General features: G+C 41.9%; 1 protein-coding gene across 3 annotated transcripts in view; it reads right to left on the reverse strand.

The window, feature by feature from the left end:
- The window catches only part of ARHGEF6 (Rac/Cdc42 guanine nucleotide exchange factor 6), a 57,979-nt gene extending 43,945 nt beyond the window's left edge, over positions 1 to 14,034 (reverse strand). Inside the window, exons 1-3 of one of the 3 annotated variants that reach the window (XM_054039765.1) lie at positions 13,598 to 14,034; positions 12,343 to 12,426; positions 939 to 1,023 (exon numbers count right to left, since the gene is read on the reverse strand). In XM_054039765.1, coding sequence (XP_053895740.1) covers positions 939 to 1,023; positions 12,343 to 12,426; positions 13,598 to 13,762 — 334 coding nt within the window. In that variant the 5' untranslated portion in view covers positions 13,763 to 14,034. The remainder of the gene's footprint in view (positions 1 to 938; positions 1,024 to 12,342; positions 12,427 to 13,597) is intronic. The other 2 variants (XM_054039763.1, XM_054039764.1) reach the window with 2 other exon arrangements.
- Between the last annotated feature and the right edge of the window lie 5,639 nt (positions 14,035 to 19,673).

Consider the following 19,673-nt stretch of genomic DNA (forward strand, 5'->3'; position numbering starts at 1 on the left):
GAATCTGTAAAAAGCAACAGCGGGTCCTATGGCACCTTTAAGACTAACAGAAGTATTGGGAGCATAAGCTTTCGTGGGTAAAAACCTCACTTCTTCAGATGCAAGACTTACCCACGAAAGCTTATGCTCCCAATACTTCTGTTAGTCTTAAAGGTGCCACAGGACCCTCTGTTGCTTTGTGCCAGGAATGTAATTCTTTCCTACGGTCAGTACGGGGTGCAGGGAATTCTACCTGATAAAGTAAGACTGTTTCCACACTCATGATATTTAGCAGTTTGCTTTTGAACCTTCTCACTTTATATCTGATTTGACAGAAAATAAGAATGAGGAAAATTTTAGAGAACAGCTAAATATGGAGAAGGGACAAACCAGATTTGCTTTGCCTGGATGACCTGCTCCTGCACTGACCAGAGCAGACAGTACTGTCAGTGGCACAGTGCACACAGTGGGCATCTGATTCCTGATCAGGGACACACACTTCACATACCTACACTAGGGACAGCAAAGGTCACTGACACATTGGACTGAGCGTCTGGCAATTGTGTGTGTTTAGACATTTGACAAATGTCCAATGCGTATGGGTCTGCTTTTTTGTTCAAACTTTAAAATCTACCATTTAAAATTCGATGCTTGCATTTGTTGGGGTTAGAGTCTCATTTATATTAAGGCCCATTTATGCTGATGCACTTGAAGATCCATCTATACAGCCAGAACCATGTAAACAAGATTCTAACCCCCAAAATACATATCTCAGGCAGCACATTTCAGTCCTAAATCACTAGAAATGCAAATGTTAATCCCACTGTACCACATGCTCCAGGTGGGCAGTTCTGTCTGCCAGACTTTTGACAATAATTAGAAATCATGAGTTACTAAAAATAGCAGACCATACTTAGAGGTAGTATTTAAAAAAAAAAAAAAGATAAAAGTTTTCATACCTTCAGTAGCTTTGTTTACAGCTGCTAAGGTACTCAGCACCTTGGAGAAATTTTCTCCGGCATACAGATCGCGTGCATCAAAGAGCTGTAAAAAAGGAACTATGTCAGTTTAACACGAAACATTTTAGAATCCCAGTCTTACTGGCCCACTCTGGTAAGCAACGACAGTGATTATTAAATGGTCAAAAACCCCTAAGCATCTTTGTGGCATTTCAAATATAGGAAGAGGTTTTGGAGTTGATTTGTTCAGCTTCCTTTTAGCTTAGTGGGGTTAAACTGGCAACAGATGTTGGAAAAAGGTTCATGTACCCATTCAGAGAAGGACGCTATAGACATGAAAGGAAGAACTGTGTGATGGTTGCATGAGGGTCAGATCTTGCTCCCCTTGAAATCATTCAGAGTTTTGTCACTTGCTTGGAGGGAAGGAATGATTTCACTGCCATTTTAGTTATCTAAGCTAATGGGCCCGAGAGTGTAAATACTTTAACAGCAAAGGGGCCAAAACCAGGATGTTCTGCACTTACCACCTGGCATGCAGTACACATTCACAGTTATCCCAGGCAGCAGGCACTCACTATCCAGTGTATAAGACATTCCATTCAAAACGATTCATTGCTCCAGTTAGCAGGTGGCAAAAATATACATCAATGGGAAGGGTTTTATTTTCATGCCAGTGACCTGTTGGGTTCAGTGATCTTCTGGACCTGGCCTGTTAGAAACCATCATCACCATGGTGATAAAATTCTGCATTGTAAGTGGCATTCACTGTTACACATCGATCCAGTATAACAGATGAGATGCTTTGGGGGTTTTCAAAGCACTCTAGCCACCGTCGCACTCTTTGATATGGGAGAAATTCACCTTAGTGCAGAGGGTCTGTGCAAATCCTTTCAAACCACTTGAGTGGTGTTGAGGAGGTACAAGAAGCCTTGTGTGGGGACACCACCTGCTCATTCAGAGGTATACTTTGTACTGGGGCTAGAGCTATAGTTCTGCAAAACCAATGAGCACGGAAGGCCTTAACCACTGTCCAGTCAGACACTATCCACTGACAGTTTCTCCCGGTGCACTAAAAAGTACTTAGTGAAAAGAAGCACAAGATCCTTCATTACTTAAAAAAATTCACAGAAAGAGGGGTTACTCTTTAATGGGGCCCTTTTTCATTTCCTACGTATAGTTCCTCATGCACGTTTACCAAATTCCTAATAAAGTCAGAAGTAAAAAGTGCCTTTGCCCTCCCCCGAATCCAAGTTTCTATATTCTCTCTCTCTAGGAGTACGTGCCACACACATCGCAGAGCATCTGAGCAGTAGGCATTACACAGTAGGTGAGGAAGACAATAACATGCAGTTCTCGGTTTTAAAAATCTATATAACCACTTGGATCCTTGCAGTCAGGCATTCTAGGAAAATATCATCTGCAAGAAGAGGTATTAAAACCACCCCTGCTAAAACTCTAATACGCAGAAGCAGAAGCCTCCCCATTTAGAGTTGTATGAAAGCGTGTGTTAAACTTAGTAGCTCGCTTTTCAAATGACACTACTCCAAACTACCCAGACTTATCCCTTTGATACTTCTATAACTCTGTAACATTGAAGGAAGTTTCCACATATATTGGGGATACTCTAAGCAGATCTTCTAATGCGTGTGCTGAATCTATTCTTGGGTTTGTTTCTGTAAGACTCCCACAGGAGTGGGCCATACACAACCCACTGGTGTCTGAAGTAGTTTTTCTGCAGTAGTTGCTACTTGAGCAAGGGTTTCAGCTTTAAATAGCAACATTAGTTCCTCCCTCAAAAGGCAGGCTAAAAGAGCTCATGAGTACAGTGACCCCATTGGCAGTGACTAGAGTATGTGATATCACATTAGCACGGCTTCATTCTGCCAAGCTGAAGATGAAAGTAAACTCTGGGATTGCAATGTTTGCCTATGTTTTCTCTGCTGTGTCATTTTCTGGGTCATGTCCTTTTCTTTCCACTTCAGCAGTCAAGGAAAACAAGCCCAGACTTGCAATGGTGGCATCAGTATTTTTTTTAAAGGAGTGATTGAGAAAAATGCTTCAAGAAAGCAGTGATCTCTCCAGACCCAGAATGAACGGGTGCGCTCATCTTCATTAGACTTATCCTCTGTGTGTGCGCGCACACATGTGCAAAAGGGATGGTGATGGAAGGAAAGAAAACAACTTTTAGGTTTATCTACATGGGGGAAATTGACCAGAATAGCTCTCTGAAATAACAGTGTCCACCTAGGGAATTATTCTGAAATAACTACTGCACTTTAAATTCACTCCATACCTTATTCCAGAATAACTTTCCGTGTAGACAAGCCCTTACTTGTAAGATATAAACTCTTCTCGTTCTGTTTCTCCTGTCCCTAATTTTATTCTCTTAATTAAAGATGAGCTGCAAATCCAAAAGGAGAAGTGTGTGTGGCACTTTCTACCAATACTTTACGATAGTAAAAGACAAGAGGCCAGCTCCTCAGCTGGTGTAAATCAGTGAAGCTTCACTGAAGTCAACGGACTGACACCAATTTACCCAAACTGAGTCATGGTGTTTTTCCTACATTAGAAATAACAGATCCTGGCTTCCTCCTATGGAAACATGTGGCCGCACTGGTGACATCATATTAGGATAAAATCAGTTGCAGCTTTCCCAGTCCTCAACTGTAAGGAGGAGAGAGGAAGTGGATCGAGGTGGGAGCTTGGAGGGAGATTAGAAGAGTAGCAATCCTTTCCTGTGGATCCAGGTGCTAAAGGAGCAATCAAAGAAGACAAGGCCGTTGCAGAGAAGCTAAATGAATTCTTTGCATCAGTCTTCACTGTGAGGGAGATTCCCACGAGCCATTCTTCTTAGGTGACAAATCTGAGGGGAACTATCTCAGATTGAGGTGTCAGTGGAAGAGGTTTTGGAACAAATAAATAAATTAAACAGTAATAAGTCACCAAGACCAGATGGTATTCACCCAAGAGTTCTGAAGGAACTCAAATATGAAATTGTAGAACTACTAACTGTGGTATGTAACCTATTATTTAAATCAGCCTCTATATCACATGACTGGCAGAGAGCTAATGAAATGCTGATTTTTGTAAAAAGGCTCCAAGGGCTATCCTGACAATTGCAGGCCAATAAGCTTAACTTCAGTACCAGGCAAATTGGTTGAAACTATAGTAAAGAACAGAATGATCAGACATATAGATGAACATAATATGTTGGGGAAGAGGCAACATGGTTTTTGTAAAGGGAACTCATGCCTCACTAATTTTTAAGAAGGTCAACAAACATGTGGACAAGGGTGATTCAGTGGATATAGTGTACTTGAATTTTGAGAAAGCCTCACCAGAGGCTATTAAGCAAAGTAGACAGTCATGGGATAAGAGGAAAGGTCCTTTAATGGATCAGTAACTGGTTAAAATACAGAAAACAAAGGTAGGAATAAATGGCCAGTTCTCAGAATGGAAAGAGGTAAATAGCAGAGTCCCCCAAGGATCGATACTGGGATCAGTGCTGTTCAACATACTCATAAATGATCTGGGGAAAGGGGTGAACAGTGAGGTGACAAAGTTTGCAGATGATCCAAAATTACTCAAGATAGTTTATGTCAAAGCAAACTGCAAAGAGTTACAAAGGAGTCTCACAAAACTAGGTGACTGGGCAACAAAATGGCAGATGAAATTCAGATGATAAATGCAAAGTAATGCACACTGGAAAACATAATTCCAACTATGCAATCAAAATGATATAGTCTAACTTAGCTGTTACCACTCAAGAAAGAAATCTTGGAGTCATTGTGGATAGTTCTCTGAAAACATCCACTCAACGTGCAGCAGCAGTCAAAAAACCTAACAGACTGTTAGGAACCATTAGGAAAGGAATAGGTAATAAGACAGTAAATATCATAATGCCACTATATAAAACCATGGTACACCCACACCTTGAATACTGTGTATAGGTCTGGTTGCTTCACCTAAAAAAGATATGTTAGAATTGGAAAGGATATACAGAAAAGGGGGACAAAAATAATTAAGGGATGGAATAGCTTCCATATGAGGAGAGATTAAAGAGACTAGAACTGTTCAGGTGAGAGAAAAGATGACTGGGGGGGTTCTGATAGAGTCTACAAAATCATGAATGGTGTGGAGACAGTGAATAATGAAGTGTTATTTACCTCTTCACATACCCAAGAACCAGGGGTCACCCACTGAAATGTATAGATACCAGATTTAAAACAAACAGAAGGAAGTACTTCTTCACACAACACACAGCCAACCTGTGGAACATGTTGCCAAGGGATGTTGTGAAGGCCAATATATAAGTGCATTCAAAAAAGAATTAGATAAATTCATGGAGGATAGGCTCATCAATGGCAATTAGCCAACATGGTCAGGGACACAACCACATGCTCTGGGTGTCCCTAAACCTCTGACTGCCAGGAGCTGGGACTGGATGACAGGGGATGGATCCCTTGATAAATTGCCTTGTTCTGTTCATTCCCTCTGAAGCATCTGGCACTGGGCACTATCAGGTGACAGGATACTGAGCTAGATGGGCCATTGTCTGACCCAGAATGGCCATTTTTAATGTCTTAAGGTCTGCAGAAGGGAGAGACATTCCACTCATATTCTATGAGAGCTGTAGGTACTCAGCACCTCTGAAAATCAGGCCCTAACATATTTAGCAAGTCACTAACTGAGAACAAACCTAGGGATGTGTGTGAAAGTTTTGGAATATCTGGTTTTATTATAAACCCAGTATGTGAATGAGGTTCACCAAGGGTTAAGACCCTTTTAACAAACTGGAAATGAAGTAGGGCTTTGGATGAAAGAAGGCAGATTTGCATGGTTCTAACACGAAACCAGCAAAACTCAGACCATTAGCACAAGCCCAAAACTCAAAGTGAAACAGACAGCAAGGATATAGACCCATGTGACCAAAACAGAACAAAGGTTTGTGAACTAAGACAGCTGTAGTCCCACCTGCTGCTCTAACTACTAGGCAGTCAGTCCTTTTTGGCAATTAGGACCCTAATCCTGCTTCCACTGAAATGGATTTCAGTGAGAGCAGGAACAGGTCCAAACGTCTATATCTGTGAAAATATTATATCCGAATATTATACCAAATTATATCTGTGAAAACCAGCAAAATTGAGATTTGCCAGAACAGTGGGTAATGTTTTTATCAGCACTATCCAGTCCTTGCTTTAATGAAGAGAATTTCCTCCAGGAAGATTCTGCACAGCATAAAATAGCTGGTCCCACAATCTTAGCAGCACTACCTTGGTCACACCTCCACCTTTCCTAACACCCTAGGTACCAGCCAGTCCTTCTGCACTGTATCACTCTTGTGCATGGCACCTTCTCCCCATAAAGAGCAAATCCCCCTTTTTCCAACTCGACCACCATAAATGTCACTCATGCAACTTGTGCCGGTCCTGAGACATTTGGGACCCTGGTATTTCTTGTTTGCTCGGACCCCACCCCCTCCTATTTCACCCATTACCCATCACCCAGAGCTGAGCTCAGGGCTCCGGTACAATTGTTTCTGCTCCCCACCAGCCTTGGTTGCATCCTCTCTCCAAACGTAAATAGCACCGAACATTAAAATATGTAGACAGCAGCTTCAGTCAGCACGGGGCACGGACTGCCCTAGTTCTGAGTGCACTAAGCACATCGGGGGAAGCCGGGCACCAGTGGTGAGTTATTTTACCGGCTGCCACGGACGGTCAGAGAAGGGTTTGCAATGCCAAGCGGCGAGCAGGGGACTTGGTGGTGGAGGCTGCCACTGAATTAACGTGCGGCCGTGCTGCGGGCTGCAGAGAGGAGGCTGCTGTGGGGAGGGGGCTCTCCATGGGGGGACGGGACACTTCCCCCGTGCCCTAGCCCCGAGCAGTGCGGGCACCAGACATCAGCTGCGGGGCAGAGGAAGAGGGGGCAGCCTGCGCTCGGCAGCAGGGCGCGGGGGGGGACCAGGGCGCAGGGCAGGGGGCACCAGGCACTCAGCGCAGGGCACGGAGGGGCTGCCCAGGGGCACCCAGGGCAGGACTGGGGAGGGAGCGACGCGGGGGCAGCGGGCACTCACGGCAGGAGCGGGCACTCAGTCTCCACGCGGCGCAGGGCGGCGTGGTGGCCACCCCCGGGGCATGACAGCGGCCCCCGGTCCCCCGGGGTCTGTCCGCGGCGGAGGCGGCGCTGCTGGGTGCGGAAGGCGGCTGCTAGCTCTGACCCGGAGCCGGATCGCGGCGCTAGGAAGGGGAAGTGACAGGGAGCGCCTCCCCCCAGCGCACACGCTGCGCCCGGGTCCGGGGAGCGCACGGCCCAGGGCGAGCAGCGGCTGCCCCCTTCCCTGGCGCGCTACCAGCGGTTCCCAGCGCACAGAGCTGCTCCCCCGCACTGCAGCCCCAGCCGGGCTGGCGCACACTCAGCGCCCGGAGATGCCTAGTGCCCAGTGCATCTCTCGCCAAAGCGAGTGTATCCAGCTTGCAGCCTCACCAAACGCTCGGTGCATCGGGTAGAAGCTTCTCATACCAGCCCGGCGCTGAAGGCAGCTCTGGGGACAGGTTAAATACGGGAGAAACTCAGTTTCCCCTCTGCCAAAGCAAAAGGAGCTCCCTCGCTTCGCCCTGGCTGGGGAACGGGGCAAGCGCTCTGGCGGGTGCAGTAGGAGCTCACCCATCCTGTTTCCATCTATTTTAATCACTACCTCTAAAATATTGTCATCCCTCTGCCCAATAGTAGCCTATGTCAAGGCTTTGCAGGTTGTTTCTCTGGGGATGGAGAAGTCTGTGGCATGGAGACAAGGTATTTTCTTAGTGTAACTTGTTTTATTTACACGATATGCATCAGTCCTGGAACAAAGGTAATCACAAAATCAACCAGAACTCTGAAACCTTTCTTTCGGGATTCTCCACCCAAACGCCAGCGCACGGTTCCCAGGGAGCAGCTCTACCCCAAGAGAACCAGCTCTCCTACTGCTTGCTACAGCTTCCTCAAATAGAAACCCACCAAACTAACTGCAGCTTTTCTCCATAGCCAGACAACAGTGCTCCTGCCGTAGGAAAAAACTTGTCAGACTATATGCAACAGCACAGGCTGGTGGCTCCCACTCTCACAATACCTTAAGAAGAAAAATTAGTAGTAATTTCCAACAGAACTGTCAAAATATCAAGAGAAGGTGATAGAAACCAATATGGATCTGATATCCAGGTGGGATAGAGGCAGAAAAAAATCCAATAAAAGCCCAATATCAAGAGAACAAAGGCAAAGAGTCAACAAACAGTAAAAATGAAAGCATCAGCTTATCTAAACTTTTTAAAAATAGAGACAAATTGCTATGCAGGGCTTTGTGAAAGTCACAATTTAATCAAGGAAGTGACATTTTGAAAAATAAAATGTCATTGCCACAAGATAGCAAATTCAAAGCCTCCTGGCTCTTTGTGTCCATATGTTCAATTACAACCCTGCTTCCATGAAGTGTGAAATTCCCAGTACACTTCAGCAAAGTATTTGGCTGCATTTTGGAAAGGAAATCATAGAATCTTAGGATTGGAAGAGACCTCAGGAGGTCATCTAGTCCAATCCCCTGCTCAAAGCAGGACCAACACCAACTAAATCATCCTCAGTCCAATACTTCCATGAGCCATGAGATCTAATATAAAAAAACAATTTTGGCCCCAATGCTGCTACACACTTCTGTACATGTTTTACTTTAAGACGATGTGTAGTCCCACTGAAGTCAATGAGTAACTCATATGCTTAAAGTTAAGCACATGCAAAAGTGTTTACAGGATCAGGGTCTTAGAACCTGCAGCCCAGATTTCCAACTGCTCAGAACTGCAACATTGAAGTTCCATACTCTACTATCCAAATATTGACTCTTGACTATATTATTTAATCCAAACATCTGATTAATTTTGCAGGTACCTGGCTTGGTTCAGAAATCCAGCCATTTGCAGGAACTATTTTCTCACACCAATAACCATTTTACCTTGCTAAATAAAGTTCTCCTTCTTGTTAAAATAAACAAACATCCAGTCAAATTCAGCCCTCACATATGTGTGCATGCTAGGAGTTGCATGTAAGCATGTGAAGGTAAACTTTAATAATCTACTGGAGAGGAAGGATGGCCCAGTGGCTAGGGTGCGAATTTGGGATTCAGGAGAGACAAATTCAATTCCTTGCTCCATGGCAGATGTCCTGCATGACCATGGGCAAGTCACTCAGAGTCTCTGGGCCTCAGTTCCCTGTCCCTACAATGAGGATAATAGCATTGCCCCTCACACAGGGCTGGTGTGAGGATAAATACATTAAAGCTTGTGAGGAACTCAAAGAATATGGTAATAGTAGATACCAAAAATAGATGTTGCTGTTGATTCTCCACCTGAATAAACTTATCCTTGATTTGCTTGTGGTGTCACTACTGCTGTGGAAACTGATGTGAAGTCACCAACAAAATGTTATGACATGAGGTAGAAAGAAAGTGCAGAAGCTGATGACCTCAAAAGGAACAGTATTTCAGGAGATGGGTTTGCTTAAGGGAATGGAGATGGGAAAAGGGATGAGACACTTTTTATCACTTGGTCCAGTTTGGACTTTTCAGTGTGTCCTTAACCATGTGAGTATATAGTATCTGGTGAGTCTGTGCAGGAGCTTTCTCCTTGGTTGTATGCCATGGCATCCTAAAAATGCAAAAAAATTGTCCTTTCTACTGCACCTCAAATTGCACCCAATCTCATCACAAATCTTTTGGTCCCACTGTAAGTGGTTCTTACACAGCCCTGCCTCACCTCTGAATCATGGTGGGTGGGGAAAGAGTTTACACTTTTGAACTCAGATAAAGTCAATAGTGACTGTAAGTCATGACCACCTGATGGCTCTCCAGTGATCTGTGAAGGACAGTTGGTGGTCTGAGTCCGGTTCATGGAGGTTAGGTTCAGGTGTTACTCCACAAGAGACTACCAGTGTAATTCACACCCAGCAGTCCCAACAGAGAAAATAAGGAATGTGCCAATACCTTCTCGCTTCCTAGAAATGGTCCTTTCAGAACAAGCCTGGGGTATGTTGAGGTGGGAGTTTATTGTGGATTATGTAATACCAGATGGCATACAACACCCTGTCTTTTTTTTTTTTTTTTTCTTCTTCTTTCCTTCCTTCCACTTTTTAATTCTCTTCAGTCAGCCTACCTTTCAGTCAGGTAGCTCAGGTTTTCCCAATGTCTTACTTGAATTTCTCTCTTCTTCCTTCTCTCCATCTCTTCTCTGTATTTTGTATCCTAGGCTTGCTGTTTCCCTCATGCCTGAGGGAGTCTGAGCTTTTCCTGAGGAGAGCTAACCCTCCCTACATCTCACCAAGTTAATTCATTCCATCTCCCTCCCCACTGAATACAGCTGGCTGAAATTCTTCCAATTTAGACATAATATTGAAATTGGGAAAAAATGGGGGAAATGTTTTTTTTTGCTAAATTACCATTTTTTGACTAAATATAGTGCTAGTTTACATTTTTCAATTTTTGAAGTAAGTGCCAATTCTCCTATTGGCCTCAGAAACAATACTTTCCATAAGTAAAATTCAGCAGCGGTACCTGAGTGAGTAAGGCTTTGCAGTATCTGACCCCCTTTGTGCTAAGGAAAAGCAAAATTCCTGTTTTCAGAGTTGTTTTTACAGTATGACTGTTTCTGGTATTTCTGATAATTATGTGAAAACCAAGAAATTGTTTGTTTAAATAATGGCTTTTTATTAATGCCATGTGCTTCAATTAATATACAGACTAGCCACCAGTCCAGTGATTTGGGCACTCATCTGGGATGTAGGCAACCCTGGTTCAAGTGCCTACTCTGCCTGATTTGGAGTAATTCTTCCACATCCCAGGTGAGTGCACTTGGATATTCTGGTGTGGGTCTCTCGTTCTCCCTCATTTTGACCAGAAATTCCATCGTGGACCCGAAAATCCTTCCAGAAGAAAGTTTGGTCTAAACTGACATGTTTCCGCAAATCAGCATTTTCTGAGAAAAAAAGTTTTGTCAAAAAATTCCCAACCAGCTCTACTTATTTCCCTTGAAAACAGTATTTTTTCCTCACACTCATCATTAGCACTCTAAAGAAGTTAATGCCAAATTTTCAAATAAATTTCCATAGTACCATTGTAACTATGTGAAATAAGAGGGGTATTTTTTTTAAAAAAAGATGTTTTAAATCTACTCAAGGGATGCCACATGACCAATCTGAAAACACAGCAAAATTGTGCTGATTCTTAAAAATAGAAGTTCAGCTAGTCATTTAGGCCCTGATCGCACAACCTGTTGTGTGTGGGCACACCCTTCCACTCACATTGGGGTTAGGCTTGAGCACAGGAATCAGCTTGCACTCACTGGGACCATATAAAAGGCCCATTCCGCAACCCCTACTCATTTAAACAGATAATATTTTTGTAAGTAATTCCTTTGATTTCATTGACTGTGTGTGAGAGTAAAGGCTACATCTATACAAGTATGTTTTGCAGAATCAGGCCCAATATTTGTAAAGCATTTTAGGATCCTGTTGTAATAACTGGGGTCTATCAAGCCTACCCCAATTGTAAGTTTAGCTGTTGGAAAGTAGGTGAAAGTTTATAAAAGGTTACAACACTTTCTTCCCCACTAAGAAGGATTGCCTGACAAAACAAGACTAACATGTGCTCTATGTGAAAAGGGGATTTAGATTGGTTAACAGAACAAACTTAATCAGAACCTGTCAATTTGAATTCTAAAACGTCTTCTTCTGATTCTTTTTTCTCCTGTGTATCCTGATCAATAAATGTCTAGACTTTGGCATGAATTTTATAGTATGTTTGCCATGGGATTAAGTAGGCCAAGGTCTCTGTACTCAAAATCTGAAGTCTTATTTAACCGTTTAATGTTGTGCAGAGACAGGGTCATGCTAATACCTTTGACTCCCTGGAACTATTTATTCTATCACAATTAACAACAACCCTTTGTGAGGAAAGACCTTGGATAAATGTAAAGTAGCCTTAATATTACTACAACATAAAGCCAATTCAAGCAGGGCTGAGGATTGCATGAACTTTTCTTTAGTACCAAAAAATCTTCAACAGGCTCAAACTGCTCAGCTCTCTCTAGAAAGAATGTTATTTTTAGTATATGTTCCTATTTCAACATTTAGTTTCATCTCAAAGACTTGAAAGGTAGTCTGTTCAATTCTGAGACACCGTTTTACATTTGCAAAATCTCTCTGAATCCCTGTCCCGAATATTAAGGAATCCAGACTCTCATGTATTTTACTAAAACAAGAGATTATCAATAATGATCAATTTAATTTCCTGCTACGTGGTCTCATTTAGGAACATTCACAAGGGAAACAGATTAGCAGAATAATAATTTTTAAAGGTGTAATGGAGATAAGTGGAATAACTTACCTCCACTTTAAGTGCGGCACAGCCTTTTAAGAACTCCTGAATGTTACTGATGCAATCTGCTTCATTTTTGGGCTCCAGACAATACTAAAGAAACAAAACCCAGACATGATTATTGTATTACCATCAGGCTAGTCTCTGCTCAGCAGGCTTGCATGGATATTTGACATGTGCATCTTATTCTGAATTAGGGAAGCTTTTTAGGGGGAGGCATGGGGGTGGTTGGCAAGCTGTTGAACCAGGAAGAGCCACTGGAGGAAGTGATGCATAAATCTAAATGGTCGGCATATTGTTTTGAATGTCAGCATATGACACTGCCCTAAGTGATACTGAGAAGCTTGACCTTTACCAGTACACTGCCCAAAACCACCACTACATACATAAATGGAGATATATATCCAGCTAGCTCAGGTTATTTTTTTAAAGGCTCCTGTTTTATAGGATGGGGAGGAATCTGTTTTTTCTATAGTTTTACTGACAGCCTGTCCTCTGTGTTGCCATTTCCTATCTCCCATCAAGCTCCTTCCGCTTTTCTGTTTGCAATTACTTATTGCTGATTTGAACTGTCTGCCTACGTACCAAGTAAAACTATAACACGATGTACTGATTTGGTTTAGCAGCTTCAAAACATTGCAAATGCATTGGCCAGACCAAATAAATTGGCACCGATGAAAGGTACTTTTATTCCTAGATGAGTCCCTTCTCTATCTTATTATTTTTCCTGATTAGCAAGATATTAGTACATTCTTTATGGAATTGTCTTTAAAATTCAAGCATTATATTTAAAAGTCATAGATACATTATCTAAAACTTGAAGATATGGCCTCTGGTTGAGTAAATAAATATTTCTACTTCAAGTACAAGAGCATGCATGAAAGTCATGCCAGGACTTACACCAGGCATGCATACTTCAGCCAATTCCAATTGTAAATGCAAACAATATGCTTTTGATTGTTTGTTTCTTGTTGCTGACAAAATTTCTCTAAGAGATAACGAATTTTTAAAAAGCTACAATCCAAATTTATATTTTATTATATCCAACTAACAATACAGTATCTTTGACACAAGATAAAATACTGAAGTCTCTCTGAACCACAGATGGCATCTTTCCTTTCTTCCCTCCTCTAAAAAAGTCATTAGAAACAGTGCCTGCTGGTAAAATATCGTGCTCTGGTTTCTCAGAGTATGAGAGACATGCAGCACAGTGTGGCAAGATGCTCCTGCCATAGTGACTACCAAAATACACTTAAGAAATTACCTTTTCCACATGTCCTGGAAGAAGCCGATTAACCAATTTGCAAAGTACTACTCCATCTTTCAGAGAAACTTTCAGGAACTGCTCTGGATCACCTATCATCTTTTTGGGGGAATTTAAAACTCCTAATGAAATAAGCCATGTCACAATTCGCTCTTCTGGATTCATCGTTAAGAATTCTGCCTTCACTGCAGAAGTTTAGTGCAGCTACGAGCTCTAACCCACATCCGTGATTGCATCTTCCTGCCTCTTTTAGCGACTGCAGAAAGTTTGAAACAACCTTTAATTCTGCATTGAAAGCCTCTGAACGTGTGATTTTTTTAAAAAACAGAAGCTCTGCTCATTCTAAATGAAGAAACAAGTTTGTGGCTGTATAAATGGTTTCAGGTCCTTTATTATTGTGCTTAAATATGGTGAAAGTAAGTAGAACTTTTGTATTGAACGGTTGCTTGTAAATAAAAATGAATATCCTCTCTGTGTTTAGATATTTATATCAGACCCATCGGTATCTTATCTGAATACTTTATCCTAATATAGGGGAGCAATCCTGCAAGATCTTAAGGATGTAATTACCCTTGTGTACAGTCCCACTGAAGTCAATAGAAATACATGTGAGTAAAGTTATGCATATGTTTTAAGTGTTTGCAAGTGTGCACAGAATCAGGACTGCAGTCAACAATTAAGAGCTTGGAAATTTAATTGAAAAAATCAATAAAGCATTTTGAAATAATTTTGTTTAATTTGTGTGTCAATTTTTACAAATCTTACATAGTGTTTACAGAACACATTGAATTTTTCCATTTTCAAAATCTTAAATACCCACACCTTGTTAAAAATATCACTGTTCAAGTTATTTTGAGCACAGAAAAAATGATAAATGAACATTTTAGATTAAAATATTGATAAGAACATGAAGTTTCACAAAACAACATAGAAGCTAGCACATTTTCCACTGGAAACAAAAGTTTAAACTATTTTCAACAAGTTCTCCTCAGAACACACCATTCTAAAACACATATGAACTACTCCACTCTACTCTGGAAAGTTAAAAGAAAATCTGGCTGCTGCAGTGTGCATAAAGAACTCACGAGACAGATCTGGGAGAAAGTAAAGTCCATTCATTCTATTAGCGTGGGACCTTGTAGTAATTTAGAACAGGGCAGCTATCCTTTCTTCTGTTCTCTTCATAGTTGTTTTCTTGAGAGCTTGCGCCAGCAGAGCCCGAACCCGCATCCTATCTAGTAACAAGTTCATGGTTCAAAATGACAGAGGGAATCTGGCTCATCAAGGAAAAGTCAGTTACAAATGGTCATCTGGATACCTGTAGCTATCTTCTTCAAAACAGTAATTGACAGCTCAGCTGGGGAGAAACACTCAGCAGGAATAAGCTTTATTTGAAAATAAAGTTTTAATTACTAATTGGCAGTCTGAGGCCTACTACTACAGGTGCCATTTTCAGGGAAAGTGTGATCTGATTTGAACCACTAAGGTCCACATGCAAAAATGTGCATGCAGTTACCCAAGCAATTGCAGGTACACAATTGCACAATCGTTTCTGCATGTGGAACTTGTACCTCCTTTCTTGTTTAGCTCTGAAAATATGGGAGTCTAGTCTCAGATTGGAACACTAACAGTTAAATGGATCTACAGTGGCACTGAAATGATGGCACAACAGGCTGTGTAGATCATTTACAAGACTGTCCAGTGTAGTAAGAGGAGGCCCTGAGATATAAACCTTGGTATCAGAGGACCAGTATGAGGCCTGAACTAAAGTAATGGTCATGACTTTGTTAACATAAAGCAAAGTTAAGCTGTGAGCCAGAGGCAGGCCCTGCTCACAGAAGCTAGTAAGGAAAGGGCTGATGCTGCAAAAAGAGACATACCTAAAAGGTACTGGACACCAGATATCAGCACACACACACTATACTGGAACATTCCACAGATAACATGGAACAGGCCGACCCATCCCAATGACAGGAACAAAAGGGTAAAATGATGGATAGAGTTGTTTTGATCGAACCAACATGTACAAGGTGAGAGGCGGCACCTTACTATGTAGAGGGGTTGCACCTCAATATGTCAGTAGTGATGTGTAACTTGTTTGTACCTGTGTATAAGAATGTATCCCCTGGGGTGGTGTCTTTCTCCAGCCGAGGGGGCAGTGGAAAGTCCCGCCACTGACTGAGCTGAGTCCATTGCCGAGCGGCACTTTCTCGTAGTATGTCCTGTAGACTAAGTAATCTGCGGGGAACTGCAATTGTGGCAAGGTCGCAATAAACCTTGCTGAGGTCCCTTCGTACCTTACTAGACTCTGTGGTTATTGGGGGGTCTCTTCGGGTCTGCTATCTGCACAGAGCTGGGGCAGCACACAGAGGGAACACATGCACGCAGCCGAGAAAGCAGAGCACCACACCGGTAGCATCTGACAACATCCAGTAGCACTAGCAGCCCTAGAGTCTTGCTCCTCCCTTCTGTCATTTCATTACTTTTTTTTTTTTCCAGGTTATTTCGGTACTGTTCAAAACTAGGCAGCGTCACTCTCTAATGGAAAAAAGGGTCCATCTCTTGCAATGGCAGGCAGTACTGTACACCTTCTTCAGCAGAGGACTGAGGCTGTCCCCACCAAGCCTTCGCAGCAGTTGAAGCAAAGTTGGCTAGGGAAAGGCTCTCTCTTTGCTCCTCGCTCTTCATTGGGAAAGAAGTTGCAACACTTCCACTTCTTATTGGGTGGAGTATCTCTTGGAGGGAAGAGAGCAAATGAATGTCTTACAGTGGAAGCCTAAATTGGAGAGGTTGGGGGTGACTGGACACCAGATTCTGCATAGGAAGCCAAGCATCAGACAAGGGGTGTTGCCATGGGGAAGAGTTTGCATGGAGAAAAGTGGACTGCTTGTTGTATCTGGAAGATAGGAATCCAGCCACCAGCCACCTCTCCTATTACTGAAGAGTAGAGATTTGTGGCAGACATCACCTCTGCTGCATCTTGGTCTTCTGATAACATTGAGTGACTGAGGCAAAAATAGTAAGGCCCAGGAGTCATCTCTGGCTCTTGAACATCCAAAATGCACTTTCCCAGGTATCAAAGAGGCCTTGTTCCTACATTCCCTGGAGGCGTTTTCATGGTAGGAGAGTGGGCAGTATTTCAGTAACTATACATTTCTTCAATACACTGGAACTTCTAATGTGAGCTCAGACTCTGCATCTTTTCAAGTGTGATCCTCCACTGGAGTAAAACCCCATTTTACTGCCTGTTGTGACCTTGTCAGTTTTAAATGTTATTCCATTTCCTGTTATTTTATTTTTTCAAAGGTCTTCTGATAACAGCCCCAGAACCAAACTTGAGTGCAACACCCCCAATAAATTAAATAGTTTAATATATTTAACACCATTATAAATGCTGGAGACAAGCGGGATTTGGGGTGGAGGCTGATACCTCATGACCCCCTGAGGGGTCCCAACCACCACTTTGAGAATGCCTGAGTTAGGTTTTTATTTACTGAATTGGGTATGAAATGTACTTTAAAAAGATGTACTGAGTCCCACTTTATTCTAAACTTTTCCTACTGTTTTTGCAATGACAACACCTAGCTGCAAAGGACTTGTCCTTATGTACAATGCTACAGTGGCACAGGGTGCAGCTGCACCGCTGTGCCAAAGGGAGAGCTCTCATCAGCGTAATCATCCACCTTGAGAGGCGGTAACTATGTCGAGAGGAGAAGCTCTCTCCTTGACATAGCGCTGTCTCCACAGGGGATTAAGTCGGTATAACTACATCACTCAAACAATGTAATTATACAGATATAGGCCTGTAGTATAGACCTGGCAAAGAAGTTATCAGAACCTTCAGTTTTGGCAGCGGCTTTTGACACCTAAAGGTGCGGCAGTTTGGGATCAGCACATTAAACTAGGTTTCAGAGTAGCAGCCGTGTTAGTCTGTATCCGCAAAAAGAACAGGAGTACTTGTGGCACCTTAGAGACTAACAAATTTATTAGAGCATAAGCTTTCGTGGACTACAGCCCACTTCTTCGGATGCATATAGCATGGTGCCACAAGTACTCCTGTTCTTTTTACATTAAACTAGATGTCTTTTCTAAAGACTGAGCAATGAATAGTTGAATGCTGATTTTTATAATCAAGTTTGAATTCACACTATGGCAGGTATCAGTGCAATAGTTTACAACTGGTTTGCATTTTTAAGGTTAATTTTTACAGCACTGACCACCAGACAATTTTAAAAAGGCATACCAGCTAAGAGTCTCAGGAAACATTACTCAATGACTCCCCCTATCGACTATTTTAAAGATGGCTTGAATTTACTTTCTAATCAACAGCCCTATTTAGCCAGTAAGCTTTAAGGCCACAACACTGCAGTAAGCAGGAAGACACAAAGTATTTTAACCCTAATAATTGTCTAACACACTAATGGGGGAAGGAAGAGATGGAAACATGTTTGAGAGGTTACTTTAGAAAGATGACAGCTGTTTGGAGATTTGTAATATTAAAAACAGGTACACTAGTAGCAGTTTCGAAGCAGATCAATAAGCTCACAATCTAAACCACAAAGACAGTAAAAATTTAATCACATGCCTATTGCCATATAAACATGTACTGCAAGCTTCAAATCTGGGGCCCATTACAAGGCCTCAAGATCATGTGTGTGAGAGACTTATATTTTAGGTGTTATGGACAACTATAGTATCTAGGTTTAAAAACTGATGCAAATAATTGTACTGTTTTAATCTTTGGTGTTGAAAAGACAATTTTTCTTCCTCCTAAAGACCTATATTTGGAACTTAAGGTAACCTGACAACACTCCTTTGTCTACTAAGACATCATTCTTCCACAAAAATACACACTCCCCTGGTTTAGAGGAGAATTATCAATGCCTAGCGAAAAGATGTTCAGTCTATCTTAAACGTGTGGTTCATCAAAGGGAAACATACCTAGCTTTAACTGTTTCTCCAGAGTTAGTATTTCCAAACTAGATTTTACAATTGAGGAAATGTAGTAACCCAGGGATCTAGACTTTAAAAAAACAAAACAAACAACTTTTTTTTTTTTTAAGGGGGAAGCATAGCAGTGCCAGGGGTTTTTTGTGGACCCCATGAGTTTGTTTTTCAATGCCTACCAGTAATTTGCATCCACACTTACCATGATTGCCTCAATAAGCAATCATTCCTTCATAGTTATTTGCATTCAACTGCATGTTTTAAAAATAAATCAGACCCTGAATTTTTATAGTTTTAAAGATAACCTGTTCAGAGAAAAAAAAATTAGTGATTAGCGTGCCACCTTTATCCTTCCATGAGTGCTCATCCCTCTCTAGCGAAGAAAGCCCCACCAGCACACCTCAAGTTGCTCACCTAAACTAGTGATATGGATTCTTTGGTAGCAGAATTCTGGGTACTGAAAACACAGCTACTGAACATAATCAAGAGTCCATTGGGCTGACTTTGGTGGTCAGCTGACAAGGTGAGTTGAAAGGGGTGTGGTATAACTATTCATGTTAATTAAAACTTGTTCCCCAATTCCCACACGTTCTCTTTTTATATTATGGTCAGTTTTGTTAAACAGCTTTACATAACTACAGAAAACATGTACAAGAATAGAGGCAGGTATAGAACTAAGCTGAGGTATTATTTGGTAGTTAAGAAATGCGTTCAAAACCAGACATTTCAAGAGTTCCATTAACCTTACACTTGCTTAATTATGAAATGCTAAGACTAGCACCAGAATTTAGAAGAGAATTACTCGTAAAGTACATAGTACAAAGGTTCATTGTATTATATGTAACTGTAGTCACTCCCATCAGAGATCAGCACTATTCCAAGCAGAAACTGGATTTTGTTAGTATTCCAGGAGTTGTGCACCTTTAATATACATAATATAAAAGTCTACAACCCATGTACAATATGGTAAGCATGACCTAAAATTCTACAGCAGCACTCTTACTACAAATTGTGTAGACTCAAGCTAAGTCCACCATCCAGAACTTCCCCACACACTAATCTCCTGGCCTAGTTGAAAGAGTGAAAATTTTTTGCATCCACAATGCCTACATCAACTGTAGAAGTGGGG

This window comes from Malaclemys terrapin, chromosome 9, assembly GCF_027887155.1.
Source record: "Malaclemys terrapin pileata isolate rMalTer1 chromosome 9, rMalTer1.hap1, whole genome shotgun sequence".
Taxonomy (NCBI): domain Eukaryota; kingdom Metazoa; phylum Chordata; order Testudines; family Emydidae; genus Malaclemys; species Malaclemys terrapin.